The sequence below is a fragment of the Nyctereutes procyonoides genome, unplaced genomic scaffold (genome assembly GCF_905146905.1).
Source record: "Nyctereutes procyonoides isolate TBG_1078 unplaced genomic scaffold, NYPRO_anot_genome, whole genome shotgun sequence".
NCBI lineage: Eukaryota > Metazoa > Chordata > Mammalia > Carnivora > Canidae > Nyctereutes > Nyctereutes procyonoides.
In genome coordinates, this window is record NW_026575131.1 from 49,973,473 (window position 1) to 49,992,136 (window position 18,664).

At 55.8% G+C, this 18,664-nt stretch overlaps 1 protein-coding gene across 3 annotated transcripts; it reads left to right on the plus strand.

The window, feature by feature from the left end:
• The first annotated feature begins 1,165 nt into the window (after positions 1 to 1,165).
• ELAVL3 (ELAV like RNA binding protein 3) lies at positions 1,166 to 16,695 on the plus strand. Of its 3 annotated transcripts, none has more exons than XM_055343482.1 (7): positions 1,166 to 1,527; positions 8,783 to 9,002; positions 9,329 to 9,432; positions 12,753 to 12,906; positions 12,997 to 13,222; positions 13,985 to 14,023; positions 15,826 to 16,695. In XM_055343482.1, the coding sequence occupies exons 1-7, from the start codon at positions 1,519 to 1,521 to the stop codon at positions 16,175 to 16,177; spliced, it is 1,104 nt and encodes a 367-aa protein (XP_055199457.1). In that variant the 5' UTR covers positions 1,166 to 1,518; the 3' UTR covers positions 16,178 to 16,695. The 3 variants fall into 3 exon arrangements, with proteins under 3 accessions (XP_055199457.1, XP_055199459.1, XP_055199458.1); XM_055343484.1 differs by having other exon boundaries at positions 15,847 to 16,695; XM_055343483.1 differs by having other exon boundaries at positions 8,786 to 9,002.
• Positions 16,696 to 18,664: the final 1,969 nt, after the last annotated feature.

Below are 18,664 nucleotides of genomic sequence, written 5' to 3' on the forward strand. Positions count from 1 at the left end.
GCTGGGTTTGATGGCATTCTCGCTACAGTCTGGAACCTGAAAGGGCGTGCAGGGACGAGGGTAGGGTGGAGGCTGCGACTCCCAGATAAGGGGTCTCGTGCTACCGAGCCCGCAGAGTCCTCGGCCAGACCGTCGGGCCGCTGTCTGTGGTGCTGAAGTCTCAGTCGAAGGCGACCCTGCCCTAGTAAGAACACTTCCTCCCGCCTGACAGCCGTCCCGACGACGTAAACGTGCCCTTGAGCCCGCGCACCAAAGGAGGCTGCGCCAACCGCTACCTCCTAAGAGAGAAGCCAGGTTCCCCCTAGCTGAGAAGAAGTACGACTCCACAGGCAGGCCAATCACGAGCCCGGAAAGCCAGGACGTTTATACAACAGATCCGCCCACCCAAAATTTATGGGGCCTGAGAAGAACCGGTGCTTTCCCGGAACCTCAGGGCGCCAGGTTTAGGGAATCCTAAACCCCAAACTTCTTTACCCCCTTTGGAGAAGTGCCGAGTGCCCTTGCACTATAGGGTAACAGTCCCCACCTTTCGAGCCAACCTTTTGAACCTAACTCACTCAAAAGCCGCAGGGTCCCAGTTCCTTTTGCAGGCAGATGAGAGCCCCTGCCATCCCCACCTTTCTCCATTGGGAGGCTACACCTGCAGCCCCCAAATATGGGGACCTGGTCTCTGCTCATAGAAATCTTGGTTCCTCGACCCTTTCCAGTCTTCTTGGTGGACAGCAACTCCGGAAGTTCTTACAATCGGGCCACCGGTATCTCCTCGCTCTCCTCGCTCCAACCGCTCAGGGTGTTGGACACAGGAGGGAGCCGTCCCTGTCTTTCCGGCAGAAAGCCCGCCCGAGAAGGGGCGGCAGTGCAGGAAGCAGGGCCCACGGGGGCAAAAGGGCCTGAATCTGGCAACCCGGGCCCCCAGGGCGTGCTTTCTGGGGGGTGCCGAGTCCCAGCCAGCGCGCGCTCGCTTCCACCTGCCGCGCCGTCGGGCGCCGCGAGGAGGCGGGGCTCAACTGCCGCAGCCAATCAGCGACGCCGGCTCTGGCAGCTGCTCCTATAAAGGGCTGGGGGCGGCGGCGGCGCGGCCCAGAGCGCGGAGCGCGCAGCGCGGGCTGGAGGGTGGGAGGGAGGGCGGGCGAGGGGAGCGGACTGAGCATCCAGGACCGGACAGGCCCGGCCGAGGGGCGGCGGCGAAAGACAGAGCGCCGCGATCTCTGTCAGGAAGCGCAACCTCCCCGGGCCCCGCGGGGCCGCGCAGGGGGCGTTCTCAATCCCGCGCCCGCTCCCTCTTTCCATCCCCTGCCGCCCGCAGGCCACCCCGGGGCCCGGCTATCCGCGCGCGCGTCCTCGGGCTCGGGCCCGTCCCCGGCCCTCGAGGGAGCCGCCGCCTTCATCTACACCTCTGCAGCGGCCGCGCCAGAGGCCGCCCGGGCAGGACCCCGGAGTGAGCATCGAGCGCCCCCCAAGGAGTGCACGACCCCGGAGCCGCCCTCAACACGGACCGCGCCCGCCGGGCACACAAGAATGGTCACTGTAGGTATTCCCTTGTCGCTGAGATGAGATGGAACCTGGTTGGGGAGGGGTTAGGCACAGGCTCCGCGGAGATGGGGGGGGGTAGGACCAGGCCTAGCTAGGCCCCGGTGGGGGGGGTAGGATCGAGCCTCGGGGCCTGAGAGTGGGCAGGGCCGCACCCAGAGTACTGGGGGCGCATAGAGTCTGGCCTGAGAGGCCTTAGGGAGCCGAACTCCGATTCGGGGAGACGTCCTACAGCGCCCTGGGGGCGGAATTGCCCCCTTCCAGCAGGCCTGATGGGGGAGGGGCCGCAGCAGCGGAGGATGCCTTCTCCATCCAGGCCCGGACCCCGGAGGCCGCCCAGGCAAACGCAGGGCCCTAATCACTGGTGCTGGGCCAGGACAAGGCGGCAAGCCGTCCCCGAGAACCCCGGGAAAGCGGGTGGCGTCGGATCGCGCGCCCTGGGCCGTGGCCGCGCCCGGGGAGCCGGGCGTCTCGTCCTCGAGCCCGTCGACCTTGCGGCAAGCGGGGAGGGGAGAGGAGGGGGCGCGCCCGGAGGCCCCGCGGGCCCGCCGCCGCTGCCGCCGCGTCCCTTTGTTTCTCGGAGCTTCTTAGCGGGCTGTAGCCTCGCGCGGGCGCCTCAGGCTTCGGGGAGGGGGAGGGGAGAGGAGGGCCCGCGGGGGGGCTTCCTGACGGCTGGGCCCCCGCCCCACGGGGGATGGGGTAAGGAGCTCGGGGATGTCCCCTAAGCCAGGTCCAGGCGCCCCACCCTGCCAGGGCTCTGGGCCTCGGGGTGACCTTGAGAGCGCCCGCCCGCCCGCGCCGCTCGCCCCACTCCCGGTGCTTTCAGCAGCCACCGAGCTGGTCAGCTCCCGAACCCGCGGCCACGCCCGGCCACGCCCTGTATAACCACGCCCCTGCCCCGCCCATCTGGACCCCGCCCCCTGGGGCCCCCAGGGCCCGGCCTCGCCCGAGCCCTCGGATTTCCACTCGGCAACCCGGGCGTATCCCGGGGGCGGGGCTGGCCAGTTCTAGCCCCACCCCGGCTCCACCCCCGCCCCCGCCGCGCGACTCCGCTCCCCGCGCCGCCGCGCGTCCTTTGTCTGGTCCCAGCGCCCAGGCCTCCTTCTTCCGTACTTACTGCCTTTCCGGTCTGTGTGTGTGCGCGTCTCTGTGCACTGTGTCTCTTTCTGTGCCTCTTCTTGGAGTGGTGGCGAGCACAGTGGGTGGAGGGATGCTCAGCGCTCCCTCCCTACAGGGGACCCTGGGACCCGCCCACCTGGCTCGGAGAAAGGAGGCAGGAGAGGCCATGCTTCTCTGCTGTGTGACCTTAGGCCGGCTCCCTCCCCTCTCTGGGCCTCAGGCTGCCAACCCAGGTGCAGGAACGCGAGTGCAGCCTCCTGAGGACTCTCAGAACCCCCACAACAGCCCAACATCCATTCCCCTGATCTGTTCCTTCATTTGAAAGAGGGAAACTGATGCACAAAGGGGCAAGGGTGTGGTCAGAGGTCACACAAGGGCCTTGAAGCCCTGAAAGGCCTGGTTACTCCACTGGAGGGCACTCAGGCAGAGGTCCACCATGCCGACAGGCTGGGAGGAAGTGAGGGGATAAACTAAGACAGTGAGGGCCCTACATGGAGAGAGAAGGACCCAGAAGTGGGAGGCCTAGTTAGCACCACGTGGTGGCCCAGCCTCACCATGCATAGCCACTCAATGCCTTATTGTCGCCAGCATCCAGGCATCTATCACTGTGGCTGAGGCCAGGGGGCACAGCTGGGGCCAAAGGGGTCAGACACAGGAGGATCTACATGGCAAGTGACTGTAGGTGTTCACTGCAAAATCCTTATGTCATATGTGTGTGCAATGGTGCAAAAGAGTTGAAGAAACAGTGGCAGAGAAGGGGGGAAGACAGACGGGTTCAGAGGGCAGAAGAGGACAGAGAAAGGGGGGGGAGGAAGGGGGGGGAGGAAGAGAGAAACAGAAAGAGAGATCCAGAGGAAGAGCTGGAGAGACTGGGAGGGAAGGTTCCATTGCCCCCAGTTGATCTCTGCCTCTCCATCCTGGATCTACCCTCCTCCTCTCTGAATTCACCTCTTCACTCCTGACCTGGGACAGCCCTCCAAGGTCCCTGCGATCCCCGAGTCATCCCAGGCCATGCGTTTGCTGTGGGCTGGGGCAGGGCGGGTGTGGTCTCCACCAATCCGATCCCTATTAGCGGCTCAGCCGGCTGAGCTGCAGAGGAAACGCGACACTGATCCTGCTAAGCTCTGGCACAGATGGGAGGGAGATGGGGTGCTGGGGAGATTAGTAGGCTGGTTCTCAAGATCCCAATTACCTTTTAACCCCATCCAAGTTGAGGATTTTTGGGGTGGCTCTGTAGGCTCTGGGGTAGTCAGATCAGTAGTCAAACTTCATCACTACCACCGCCTCCCATCACTCCCCGGCAAATCACAGGTCACTCTGACCCTCAATTCCAACATCTAAGAAGTGGAGAAGATGATCTCCAGCTTTCAGTGTGCTTGTGGGAAGTCAACGAAACCTTTGCACCTGCTCAGTGCCTGACACATAGTCGGGGTTCCAAAGCTGGAACCTGCTGTGTCCTGAAACAGTGGCTTGTGTACTGCTAATTATTGGGGGAGGGGGTTCCCATAGAAGACGTCATCAGCCAATCACAGAACTCTAGTTTGCTGAGCCCAGAAGGGAATTCAGAATCCATCTTTGTGTTAGGGAATCTCTGTGCCATATCCTTAGTGGAGGGACAGAGGCTCAGAGAGGCAGTATGAGTGTCGGAGGATACACAGTGAGGAAGGTGGAGCCAGGAGCCGGCATATGGTGGCACCCAGTAAACATTTGTTGAATTGAATGGGTAGACTCGGCCAACAGAGTGAGTTTAAATGTAGTCATGCCTGGGCTAGGTGTAGAGTTAGTGCTTGGTTTCACTTTGCTGTTGTTTTTACTATTATTAGCCTTTTTTGTTAGTAAAGTAGGTTCTGATGTCCAAGCTCCAGATCTGAATTCTTTTTTTTTTTTAAGATTTTATTTATTTATTCACGAGAGACACACAGAGAGAAGGCAGGGACATAGGCAGAGGGAGAAGCAGGCTCCCTGTGTGGGACTCGATCCCAGGACCCCAGGATCATGACCTGAGCCAAAGGCAGACGCTCAACCACTGAGCCACCCAGGGGTCCTCCAGATCTGATTTCTAGATATGCCATTTGCATGCCACCCAACCTCGTGGAAATCCCCACCCCTTCACCAAGATTGTTTCCTCTCCTGTTAAATGAAGAAAAGAGTCCCATACTGTTCAATGTTGGAAGAATTGCCCGGAAATTTTCACATAAAGGATTTTGTCTGGCACATAACAGGCCACCCATACGTGGCCATTGGTGAAGTATGAATCTTATGAAACTGGATGCAGACCTGTAGTGTGCGTTACTGCTTTATCACAGACGCCTGGGACAGACATTGCTAATCGACCCAGTGTGTGTTCCTGCTCAGTCTGGACGAGGCTTCAGAATAACTCTCCCGGAAGCCCCCAGACAGCCACTCTCAGCCAACTGGAGATGCAGGGGAGTTGACCCTCCATTGCCATCCTTTTGATAAGAGTAAACGAAAAGGAAACAGAGGCCCAGAGAAGAGCTAAGATCATCCCTGAGGACACACACCTATGAGGTGGCAAAGCTGCCCCCAGGCATTGGTGACTGTCTTTAAAACATATCCCTCATATCCCTCGACGTCTGAGCTCAGTTGCCTCACTTATAAAATGGAGAATGTGTTGCTGTCTCTAAAGATGATTGGGAATAATAAGTGAAATGATGCCTTTCCAGGCATCACTTCACACAGTGCCTGGCACACAGAAGATGTCAATGGAGCAGGACCAGTATTAATAGCAGTATTTACGAGGCAGGGATGACAGACATGATAAGCTGCTTCCTGTGATTGTGCCCATGGCAGACCTGATCCCGAATGCTTTGCAGCTGCACCCATATGTGGCTTTAGATCCTTCCCTGGGGTCACTGTGCCAGTAACTTGGAGTTTGCCGCAAAGTGGAGCTGAGGCCCAGAAGCTTTGTGGAGCCTACCCAAGGACACACAGCTGAGAAACGTTAGAGCTAGCACTATTCTTCATTGGCAGTGAAAGTTGAAAATACAGACTGTAGATCAGAAAAACTCCTGTGCAAATCCCTGTCACGCCATTTATAACCTGTGTGACCGTTAGTATTTATTTATTTATTTATAGAAGATTTTATTTATTCTTCATGAGAGACACAGAGAGAGAGAGAGGCAGAGACACAGGCAGAGGGAGAAGCAGGCTCCATCCAGGGAGCCCGACGTGGCACTCGATCCCAGGGACTCCAGGATCACGCCCTGGGCTGAAGACAGGTGCTAAACCACTGAGCCACCCAGGGATCCCCAGTAATTTTTAAAACATTGCTGAACTTAGCTTTCCTCATCTCTTGTCTTAGCTCGGGCTGCTCTAACAAAATGCCATAAACTGGGAGACTTAAACAGCAGACATTTATTTCTCATAAATCTTCTTCTGGAAACTGGGAAGTCCAAGATCAAAGTAGCAGCCAATTTGGTTTCTAGTAAGGACTTGCCCCCTGTTTTGCAGATGGATATCTTCTTGCTGTGTCCTCACATGGTGGAGAGAGAGATCATCTCTCTCCTGTCCCTTTTTGTAAGGACATGAATACCATTCATTCCGGCTCCACCGTCATGACCTAATTACCTCCCAAAGATTCCACATCCAAATACCATCACATTGGGGATTAAGGTTGCCACATATAAATTTGAGGGGACACAGGCATTCAGTTCACAGCGTCTGTTAAGAAGAAAAAATTAAGAACTCTTTTCAGGGTGGTCGAGAATAAGGAAAAAAACAACAACAACCTTTCCTGTAGAGGGCTTTGCACGGTGCCTGGCACACAGTATGCCCAATATTTGGGAACAAGTATGGTATCGTATTTTGGGTCAGGGATGGCTGAGATGAAGTATACCTGCTGACACTTTCTAATTCTGTGGTCACAAAGATCTTGCTAATCAATCACAGTGATCTCTCCTGCTGAAACTGAATATGGCTTCTAATCCTTCCTAATTCATCCCTTTGTGAAAACCCTAGCAATCAATTTGATTTTTCAAGTGAGGGTAACCCATCTGCCAACAATGCCATAGGAGAAAACCTAAGGAAATGGTTGGGTACTTTACCTTCCCATGCCCATGACAGATAATCCCAGCTCTGTTTCCTGCTGAGCCCAGATGTGGCTTTAAAAGTCTTCTCTGTGTGGTCCTTATGTGTAAAATACATGTAGAATATTTTTGAAAATTGCTAAATACTTCTAAGAGAGTAGATCTTAGAAGTTCTCAACACAGAAAAAAATTATAACTATGTATGATGATGGTTGTTAACTAGACTTATAATGGAGATAATTTTGCAATATATACAAATATTGAATCATTGTGTTATACACCTGAAACTAAATGTAACATTATATGTCAGTTGTTTTAAAAATAGATGTAAGAAATAAGTTGTTTTTTTTCTTTTTTTTTTCTTTTTTTTTTTAATAAGTTAAATAAAATTCAACATCTAGGGGATCCCTGGGTGGCTCAGTGGTTTAGCGCCTGCCTTCGGCCCAGGCCGTGATCCTGGAGTCCCGGGATCTGAGTCCGACATCGGGCTCCCTGAATGGAGCCTGCTTCTCCCTCTACGTGTGTTTCTGCCTCTCTCTCTCTCTCTCTGTGTGTCTCTCTCATGAATAAATAAATATAATTAATAAATTAATTAATTAATAATCTTTTTAAAAATTCAACATCTATTCTTAAAAAAAATCTTGTTAGGATACTAGGAATAAAATTAAACATTCATAACATGAAAACCCACAGCAAAAGTCAAATTTAGCTGTGAAATGTTTAAAGCATTTCCTTTAACATTATGAATAAAGAAGCCATTACCACAATGTAACCCCTGCAATAAGACAAGAAAAATAGGGATCCCTGGGTGGTGCAGCGGTTTGGCACCTGCCTTTGGCCCAGGGCGCGATCCTGGAGACCCGGGATCGAATCCCACGTCGTGCATGGAGCCTGCTTCTCCCTCTGCCTGTGTCTCTGCCTCTCTCTCTCTCTCTGTGTGTGACTATCATAAATAAAAAAATAATAAAAAAGACAAGAAAAATAAATAACAGGTATAGATTAGAGATAAATAAATAAAACTGTCATTATTTGCTGGTGTTATTATGTTCGTTATACATTTAAATAGCTCAAGGGCACCTGGCTGGCTCAGTCAGTAAAGCATGCAACTCTTGATATCAGGGTTGTGAGTTCAAGCCCCACATTGGGTAGAGATTACTTAAAAATAAAACATTTTTAAAAAGTAATAGGGACTTCTGGGTGGCTCAGTCAGTTGAGCACCTGACTCTTGATTTCAGCTCAGGTTGTGATCTCAGCGTTGTGGGGGATTGAGCCCCGTGTCAGTTTTAGTGCTGAGGGTGAGAGGGACATCTCCTTGAGATTATCTCTTTCCCTCTCCCTCTGCCCCTCTTCTCTCCCTCTCTCTCAAATAAATGAAAAAATTTTAAAATAATAAAAATGAGGGACTCCTGGGTGGCTCAGCAGTTGAGCATCTGCCTTCAGCTGAGGGCGTGATCCTGGAGTCTGGGGATCGAGTCCCATGTCGGGCTCCCTGCAGGGAACCTGCTTCTCCCTCTGCCTATGTCTCTGCCTCTCTCCCTGTGTCTCTCATGAATAAATAAATAAAATATTAAAAATAAATTAAAAATAAATAAAAATGATAAAAAATAGCTCAGTGGAAAACCTGGGCATGGGAGGGTAATGAATGCCTAGTGGGAAAATTATGGATGAAGCAAAAAAAATACTAACACATTTGGGATAGGAATTACCTTTGGTGGCAGGAGGGCAGTATGTGGTCAGGGAGAAGCTTATGAGGACTTCAAAGCTAATAAAAATATTATATTTCTTATTCTGAAAACAAAAATGTTCATTTTATTATTCTAGAAATGCACAAATTGATTTTAGACAGGCAAACATAGCAAACAGATATATATGGCATCTATATATGGAATTTCTCACAGTAAAATCACATGTAAGGTGCTTGCCTAATGCTGGAGGAATGGTAGGGATTATTAGAATAATACTTGTCCTCTCTCCATATTTAAGCCCATGTCAGACATGACTGATCCATCACCACTGAGCCCCTCCTCAATCCCACTGATCCCTGAGTAGGGACTGGGCCGTGAGCGGGTGTGGCCTGTTGTCTCCAGCAGATACTCGGGGCCATGGAGTCTCAGGTGGCGGGGGGCCCGGCCGGCCCGGCCCTGCCCAACGGGCCACTCCTTGGTACAAACGGAGCCACTGATGACAGCAAGACCAACCTCATCGTCAACTACCTGCCCCAGAACATGACCCAGGATGAGTTCAAGAGTCTCTTCGGCAGCATTGGTGACATTGAATCCTGCAAGTTGGTTCGAGATAAGATCACAGGTGTGGCTGCTGGCAGGTGGGGAGGGAGGAGACAGAGGTGGTAGTGTCAGGAGTACAGGTGTGATGGGGGCAAGTAGCACCCTGGGGGATCCGACGTATAATGGGGAGACAGGTGTGATCCCTGGTGAGGTATCTCAGGGGTGATGGGAGCAAGCAGGACTCTGGGGGATTTGAGGTGTCCTAGGGACAGGGTAGTACTCGGGGGGAACAGTAAGATGGGGATCTTAGTTCTCACAACCTTGAGCAATGGCAGTCAGCCTCTCAGGACTGGGTCTGGGAGGACACGGGTATGTGTGGGGAGGTCATCATCCTGGTCCTGCCCACAGGGCAGAGCCTTGGTTATGGGTTTGTGAACTACTCTGACCCCAACGATGCAGACAAAGCCATCAACACCCTCAACGGCCTCAAACTGCAGACGAAGACCATCAAGGTTAGTGCCCTCCTCATTTCTCTCTGCTGCCTGTCCCCCATTACTGCCCATCTACAACTATCCCCAATCTCCCTTATTACTGCCCACTTGGACTGCCCCCTTCACTGCCACTTAATGCCTACAGCCACCTCCCCTGCCACAAACCCCTTTTCCCACCCACCCATCTCCTCCATGGTTCATCCCCTCAGTGGTTCAAACTCTCCCCCAAGAATTCCTAGCTGGGCACGCAGGCCCAGACTCTTCCTCTCTGAAACTCAGTTTCCTCGTTTGTCAGAGAATATGAGCTCCACATTCTCTGGTGGCTCGGGGAAGTAGCCATCCCATTGGCAGTAGAAGAGTGACCAGGGTCTGATGGGCAGTCCCCTTGCCTTTGTCATGGAAATGGAGGAGGGGTGGGGGCCCATCTGCCATCTGGAGCCTAATTAGGGTCTGGGAGGGCGGGATTAGGGGCGAGCCCCTCCCCCACCTTTGTGCAATGCCCCTCCCCCCACAACCTCCCCTCTCAGCAGCTGCAGCTGGGACTCTGCTAGCCCAGGTTCCCTGGGGGGGGTCGCCATGGAAACCCCCCTCTCTAGGTTTGCCTGGGGGTGTCTGGACTCCGCCCCACAAATCTGCTCTGGAACCTTGGGGGAGGCTACACTGGGGGTGCCCATCTGGCCCCAGTTGTCTCTGGGAAGTGAGGTGCAGGAATCTCTTCCTCTTATTCTGCATGGTGGGGGAGGATGAGGTCATGACCTGATGAGTCTCTCTCCATGGCCAACTAGACCCAGAAGCCCTGGAGCATGAGGGTGACAAATCCAGAGGCCATCATGCATGTGATGCAGTGAGCGTGTGTGTATGTGTGTGTGAGATACCCTGGGCTGTGAGCCATTGTGTTTGTGGGACACCGCGGCTATGTGTCTGTTGTCGCATGAGTCTGGCTGTTAGAGACTTCGAGTGTGTCACTGTGTGTCTGTAGGATGTGTTTATTTCACAGGTGCTTTGTGACACACTGGGACTCCGACTGTGACCTGGTGGGGCTGTGTGGGTGTGTCTGGCTGTGACAAGGTGTTTGTGTGGCAGAGTGAAGTTGTGTGGGTGTGTCTACCTGTGCCCTATTCGGGATGGAACGGGTGTGACGTGGGCTTGTGCAGTGGTGACAGGTGTGTGGTTCTGCGACTCTTACTGTAATTACTGAAGACCCCCAGAGCTTCTGTGAATGTCTTAGCAGCCTTGAGTCACCGTTTTGCTGGTGCAGTCACCGGGGCTGTGCAGTGGGTGGCACAGTGTGGCCTCTTGTCTGTGTGTCTGCCTGGGTGGCACTGTTGTATGGCCGGTCCCGACTGGGTGCTCTGGCAGATTTTGCCCTAGTCACGTCTGGCCTAGCGCACACCCAGGTGAGGGACCTGGGTCAGCCCCCATCATGTGGGGATGGAGAAGACCCCTGAAGCCCTACTCAGTGCCTCAAGTGACTTCTGACCCCAAACACCCACTCAGAAGCTCAGGCTTGCCTTCCCCTCACCCCTAACTTTGATTCGTCAACAAACCCTCACCCCTCAAAACTCACAGCCCCACAAGCCAGAGTGGAAACCATCAAGTACATGGCTATGATTTTTAATTATTACTACAGGAAAAAGAGCAGCTGCGGTGTTTGTGTTTGTTTCCTGGAGGACCCCAAGTGCTCACAATTGCATTAATTAGAACCCCTCTACCTCCAGCCCATGAGGCTCTCACCCAGACCCACCCCTGGCCCCATTGACTCCTTTTGTTAGTTTTTTAATTACTCATCTCTAATGAAATGATATGCCCTCACAACTCACCACCCCAAACGAAAGCCAGACCCTTGACAATGACCCTTATCTACCTAGAGGTTAATTTAGAAAGAGACGGAGAATAGACCCTGGCAGAAATAGAGACGCTCATGCCCCAGCCCGGTGCCCCTGGAAGCTATAGGTCAACCTGTTAGCATCTGGGGGCCCCTCCAGACTGTGTTTCCAGGACACTGATAAGCACACAATGAGATGGGGTCACACAACTGGCTGCTCTGTAAATGGACTTTTCTTTCCCTCAGTTTACAATACTCGCCACTGTTTCGGGGAAATAAATATACACGTCCACCATTTTTTAAACAGCTGCAGAGAGTTTCATTGTTGGACTGGACCATAATTAATGACACAAATCGAAAGATTATACTAAAACGTGTCCAATTCACGACTGAGAGAAGTGCTTGGAGAGAGTGACGGGGGCGGGTGGGTAGGGGCGGAGGACCAAATTCAGATGAGAGAGGACAGGGAGGACATTTGAGCTGAGACAAAAGAAGAGCGGAGAGGAAGGATGTTCCCGGCCGAGGGGAACAACCAGAGCAAAGGCCTCCTGGCTGAAGTGTGCCTGGTGTGTTTGGGGAACACAGAGACTGGTGTGGCTGAAACAGAGCGATCTGGGCAGAGATGGGAGTGAGGGGGTGGGGTGATGGGCAGGTTGTGTGGGGCCTTGTGGGCTGTGAGAAGGACTTTTACTCTGGAGAAAGTGGGAGCCACAGAAGGTTCTGAGCCATGGAAGGATGTGCCCTGACTCAGTTGCTCACAGGCGCCCTCTGGCAGCTGTAGAGGAAAGAGATGGGAGGTTAGACTGGGGGGTGGGGACCGGGGTAGAGGCTGCTGTACTGGTCTGGGCGAGCGATAGTGGGAGGTGGGCCAGGGTGGGGCAGTGGAATTGGGAGTGTGTGGATTCCAAGTAATGAGGAAGGATCGGTGGTGGATTGGGTGTCCGTGTGAAAGACAGGCACTGGGGACAGTTACTGAACTGGGCCAAGTTGGGAGCAGTTGGGAGCTGGGTGCAGCCTCACAGAGTGTGACGGCCTGTGAGACCTCGTGGGGCGCCCAGAGGCAGGTGTCACACAGGCCCACACTAGAGTCGGACGTTTGGGAGTCATCAGCATGGAGCTGGTGGGTAAAGACCTGGGTGGCCCCGCGGGCCCCGATGTGGTCAGAAAGAAGGGCCACAGTCCTGGGCTCACCTTCCAAAGGAGCAGGAAATTTCATGTTGTTGGAGTGTACGGCGTGAGCTCAGGGGCTGGGGGCTCGAGGTCCTGGGGAGACATCTGACCCAGCAACGGGTCTCCCCCACCACTTTATGCAGGCCGGGCCTCATTGTCGGCCAGGGCCACGTCCCCTCCCCCATGCCCTGGCTGGCACCACCCAGGGAGGTGACTTGAGAGATATTTGTTGAGGGACCAGATGAGGCGCCTCTGCAGCTCCCTGGTGGTCGGGACGGGGCCTCCCTCTCCCCATCTGTGAAGCGGGTCCTCCCCTCACCTCTGCCCACCTGGGCCCCCACTCCAGGTGTCCTATGCCAGACCCAGTTCTGCATCCATCCGCGATGCTAACCTGTACGTCAGCGGACTCCCCAAGACCATGAGCCAGAAAGAAATGGAGCAGCTCTTCTCCCAGTACGGCCGCATCATCACTTCTCGCATCCTGGTGGACCAGGTCACAGGTAGGCTGCGGGGACGCTGCGCCTGGCAGGGCACTGGGCCGGGGAGGGGCGGGTGATGCGCCCTCATGACGTGCCCTCACTCCCTGGCAGGTGTCTCTCGGGGCGTGGGGTTCATCCGCTTCGACAAGAGGATTGAGGCCGAGGAGGCCATCAAAGGACTGAATGGGCAGAAGCCGCTGGGCGCAGCCGAGCCCATCACGGTCAAGTTCGCCAACAACCCGAGTCAGAAGACTGGGCAGGCCCTGCTCACTCACCTCTACCAGTCGTCGGCCCGGCGCTACGCAGGCCCCCTGCACCACCAGACGCAGCGCTTCCGGTGAGCGCCCCGCCACCCAGCCCCGGGCACCAAGACCCCCACGCTGGGGGCCCCAGCCTTGCAGCCACCCTTCCTGAACCCCGTTCCTCCAGGGCAGAGGGACCCTGGGAGGGGTTCCACACTGAGGGCAGCAGATGGGAAATGTGTGGGCCGGTCAGAGGCTGAGGCCAGGCCCTTGTACCCGGCAGGCCCTCAACGGACGGGCGCAGGGCACTAGGAGTGGCATTATCAGTGTTGGGAGTTTTTAGAGTCAAAGAACAACAAAAAAAAGCGCTTTAGAGTCACCTGATGGGGGCCCCCCCTCCGTCGGGGATGGGGCTCCAGCCCTCTGTGTCTCCTGGTGTCTAGACCTCATGAGCACGGAGCTCGTGTTGCCTGTATTTTACCAACAGGGACCCTAAGGCACAGAGAGGTGTTGTCACTCGCCAGGCTGGGCTCTGCCAAAAAGAGGCTTGAACCTTCCCTTCTGGGGCCCCGAGCCCCGCAGGGTGGGGGCAGGCGAGTGGGGCTGGGCAGGCTGGGATGGGGAGGACAGGACGCGGGCACAGGCCAGGCAGCGGCAGGGCAGGCGAGAGGCAGCGCCCGAGTGATCACGGTTCCGTGCCAGGCGGTGTCCAGCCGGGCGGGGAGCAGGCGGGTGGGGGCAGGGCTGGGCTGCTGGCCTGCTGGGTGGGGGCAGGGAGGGCAGGCCGGCCACCGGCCAGCGTCACAGCTGGGGGTGTGCCCGGAGGCCACCGGTGACCACCCCTTTTGCTTCCACAGGCTGGATAATTTGCTCAACATGGCCTACGGAGTCAAGAGGTAACAGTGCCCCCGCCCTGCTGCCCCCAGCTCCCCACTGTCCCTCCTTGGACTCTTGCCCCAGTGGGCCCCCTCCCCACCGCCACCACCAGGACCGCCAGCTCAGCCGTGTGTCTGCCCCTTGCCCCGGAGTAGCGTGTCCATTTAGAGAATTAGGGGCTACGGAGCCTAGTGAATGCCTAGAAAGAGCTACTACAGAACTGGGGCCCTGGGAGGGGCTGTCTGGGGGGACCCGCTCCAGCCCAGGGAAGGTGGACCATGTTGCCTGGTCACACCCATGCCCCCTGGTTCCCACGCTAAGTCTGAGTTCCATCTGCCAACTGTTGATGGTCTTTGCTGAGGGTCACAGAATACCCCCCTTCTGCCCCATAGTCCAGGATGGACCTTGAGGCTTGCACAACGTTGTCCACCTCCCTGACCCTGTGAAGGTCCCTGTGAGTTTTTTGTTTTTGAGTTTTTTAAGATTTTATTTATTCATGAGAGACACAGAGAGAGAGAGGCAGAGACGCAGGCAGAGGGAGAAGCAGGCTCCCCATGGGGAACGCAGTGCAGGACTCGATCCCAGGACCCCGGGATCACGACCTGAGCCGAAGGCAGACAGTCAACCACTGAGCCACCCAGGCGTCCCTAGGTCCCTGTGTTTCTTGATCGTAAACTGTTGAGCACACACTGAGTGCCGGCCGCTGGCCTGGGGCTCGGGGACCCAACAGGGCCCAGCCGGACTTGGTCTCTTCTCGCGGAGAAGAAACAGCATTGAGCACAGGGCTTGGCACATAGTGGGCGCTCAATAAAAGGTAGCCACTCTCATGATTATCGTTACTGTTATTGATTATCTCAGCCTAGTGGGGAAAGAGACACTTTTCCCCTGCAAGTGAACAGGGCTGTGAAGCGGGCCGGAGAGGGGGTGATGGGGACCCCGTAGAGACTCTTCACCTGTCCAAGGTGCCAGAGCCTGGGCAGAACGGGGCAGGAGGGAGCAAGCCATTAGTCCTCAGTGGTCAAACTGACCGAGTCAGACTCTGGGGCTCCCCCTGAGTGAGCAAGCGAGGCCTCGGGAGGCAGGGAGGCAGGGAGGCCCTGAGGCACATGGGCAGAGCAGACCCTGCGTGTTCATTCATTCAGTGGTTGGTCAGTCAGTCAACAAACCCTCCCAAGTGCCTGCTGCGCTCAGAGCTCTTCTGGGCTGGAGCACCTTGGAGTGGATCATCCATATACAGCTTGAACAGGAAACGTCTGGCAAGGGGCAGGGGCGGCAGCGGCCCAGTTACGAGGCGGAGACCTGGTAGTGGAGGGTGGTGCTTGGCCAACTGCACTCCCCTCCTGGCCCCGAGCACTGCCCTTCGGGTGGGCCTCTAGCCTGGAGGGGCGGCCACGGGGCAGGGGGGGAGCGCTGCCGAGGGCAGGGGCGGGGTGGGATCAGTGAGGGGAGGGCAGGAGTTGGTGGGGAAATGTGCCAAGGGAGGGGTTAGTGGTCAGGGGTGGGGAAGGGGCCAGGGTCAACTGGAGCCAGCGGGGTCAAAGGTTACGGGGTCAAGGGATAGATAGGGGCTCTCGGCAGGACTGTGGGTGAGGGCCCAGTGTTCAGGGGAGGTCAGAAGTCAGGCCAGGGCTACAGCTCAGGATGGAGATTGGGGGCCAGCATCTCAGAGCAGGTCACAGTGTCAGGTGGGGTCAAAGGTGGAGGTCATGAAACTGTCGTGGCGGGGAGCACGGCACAGCCAGCAGTCACAACGGTGTCGGGGGTCACAGGGGTCAGGGGTGTGCCGGGGGTCAGGGCAGAGCCCGCGTGACCCCCAAAGTAGTCCCCTGTCGCTCATCGCCAGGTTCTCGCCCATCGCCATCGACGGCATGAGCGGCCTCGCGGGTGTGGGCCTGTCCGGGGGCGCGGCAGGCGCTGGCTGGTGCATCTTCGTGTACAACCTGTCGCCGGAGGCGGACGAGAGCGTGCTGTGGCAGCTGTTCGGGCCTTTCGGGGCCGTCACCAACGTCAAGGTCATCCGCGACTTCACCACCAACAAGTGCAAGGGCTTCGGCTTCGTCACGATGACCAACTACGACGAAGCGGCCATGGCCATCGCCAGCCTCAACGGCTACCGCCTGGGCGAGCGCGTGCTGCAGGTGTCCTTCAAGACCAGCAAACAGCACAAGGCCTGAGCCGCCGCCGCCCTCCCCACCCTCCCCGGGCAGCAGAGAGAGAGAGAAAGAGAGAGAGAGGGGCCCCGAGAGAGACAGCGCAGGCCGACCACCGACGGCACGAGGGCCCCGCGTCCCTGCGGAAGCCACAGGGTGAGCACTTGGGGTGGGAGAGTCTGCAGGGAATGGGGGGTGCCTGGGGGTCCCCCACCCCGTCCTCCTGCCCCCACCCCAGGCTGGGCTGTTCACTCTCTCGTCTTGGTTTTGTTCACGGCGATGGTTTTTGTTTCTTTTTTCGGCTAAAAAGAAAGCAGAGACGTGCCCCCACCCCACCTTCAACCGCCCTCCGCGGGATGGCTTTGCGGGGGCGCTGGGGGTGCCCTCCCAGACCCCCTTGTCCAGGCCTCCCCAACACCTAGATGAGCCTGAGGGGAGGGGGAACAGGTTTAAAAATCCCCAAAAAAGCAAAACGGAGGAGGGGTGTGGGCATTCCTGGCCCAGAGCCCCTGGATAGAGTGTGAGGAGCAGGGGGAGGGGCTGGAAACAGAAACAAAATGAAAAAAAAGGGGGGGGTGGGAGGGGAAGAAAAACTCTATTTTTGTAAAAAGGGAAAAAAGACCTCGTGGAGAATTTTTACTGGGGATTCTTGAACTTGAAAAAAAAAAACACAAAAAAAGACAAAAAAAAAAAAGAAAATATTTTGGCAGGTTATGTTTACCAACTGGGGCAGGGGCAGGGAGCAGGGCTTGGGGGCCGGGGGTCCACGGGGCCACACAGAGAAACACAGCCACGCAAAGACACGCGGGGGACACGCGCACGCGCACACACACACGCACACACACACCCCACAGGGACACACAGAAGCACGCACGGACAGACCCAGAGACACGCCCCGGACACACCTTCAGGAGCTCGTTGGCCAGACCCAGACAGGCAGACAAACACGTGGATAATCACAGGAGACTCGGAAGCGTGGGGTTACACAAATGTGGCCACGGGCAGACATCATCGGGGGCTAAGGCAGCCGCAGGTGGCTGCGGAAGGCGAACATTTCCACGTGGACACGGGAGAGTGGAGACAGACACAACTGGACACAAATCTAGACACCCAGTCCCGGAGAAACCAGAGCTATGATACCCAGGAGACACAGACACGCGCATAGCATCCCTTAGGCCTAGGGGAGAGGTGGTAGCCCAGACCCTGGCCCAGTCCACTTCCTCCAGCGAGGCCGCCCGGGGCTCCCCCGGACGCATGGCCCCCCTCAGCCCAGCTCCAGGTTCTCTGCTCTCTCCTGGCTCATCAGTGGTCCCTGCCGCCCACGAACACAGGCGTGCACACACAGCATCCATGCATCCAAACACACGATACCTCGTTTCACTTTTGGCATCATTGTGGGCTGGAGGCAGCCCCCCCCCCAACACTTGAGGCCAAAGGACCCCCTGTCCCCGGGGCTGAACCTCCCTGGGCCGAGGCCCTGGCCCAGAGGCTGAGGGGGGAGGCTGGGCCCTGAGCCTTCCCCCTCCCCGCCAAGGCCTCCCCAGCAGGAAGTACCCACTGTTCCCTGCAGGCCCCCCCCAACCTCCCCCTACCCCGGGGGTGGACGGGGCCCAGGGGCCCAGCCCCGAATTCCCTCCCCACCCCCTTGTCACCCCCTTTCGGTTTGTTGGGTTTTTCCGTCTTTCCAAACTCCTGAGGGCCATGGATGCAGCCCCCATCCTGAGGCCCAGCCCCGGCTTCTGTCTGGAAAGTCCAGACGCTTTCCATTCCCCTAGTTTTCATTCTTTGTAAAAAAAAAAAAAGAAAAAAAAAGAAAAAAAAGAAAAGAAAAAAGAAAAGAAAAAGAAAGAAAAAATTTCCAACAGAAGCCGATGGCCGGAGCCCCTGGGAGCCCTCGCAGCCCCCCACCCCCGCAGCGGGCCCAGTCAGAACTGAGAATTGCAAACCCCAGTTCAGCTTCCTCCCGTGTCCCTGCGTTTGGTGTCCGGCCACGGCCCCATCGGACTGCCCAGCTCTCTCTCCCCCACCCCTCCCGGTGTTTGTTAGTAAACGTCTGTGGAGCTTCTGCTGCAAGGAACAAAAAGAAAAAAAAAATCAAAAAAGCGACAAAAACACACAAACAGAAGAGGAAAAAAAAAAGCGACAAAAAAAAAAGGAAGAAAAAAAACACACAGAAGAGATTTAAAAAAAAAAAAAAAGGAAAAAAAAAGACATAAACTGGCACCAGTTAACTTTCTTGTACTTTTTTGCCGAATTTAGCTTCTTGTAGTTTTAACTTATTGCTATGTTAACTATTTATTCTTGTTGCCCTGTAAGGACATTTGTGTATATTTCTGTTCCTTCATCCAGTTTGCAAGTTTAAAGGAACCACGATGTTCTCTTTGTTTCTTTAAGTTTTGCTGAGACGTGGTTATGCCTAATTTATTTATAAAAGGGGAAGTGGAATCATTAAAGTAATAATAATTATTAATAACAGTAATGGTAGCCGAGCGGCGCCCGGGGGGCGTGTGC

Excerpts from the sequence above, each read along its gene's own strand:
- ELAVL3 (XM_055343482.1), top strand. Across the intron at positions 9,003-9,328 it reads GGTTCGAGATAAGATCACAG|GGCAGAGCCTTGGTTATGGG; the intron begins GTGTGGCTGCTG and ends TCCTGCCCACAG. Across the intron at positions 13,223-13,984 it reads CACCAGACGCAGCGCTTCCG|GCTGGATAATTTGCTCAACA; the intron begins GTGAGCGCCCCG and ends TTGCTTCCACAG.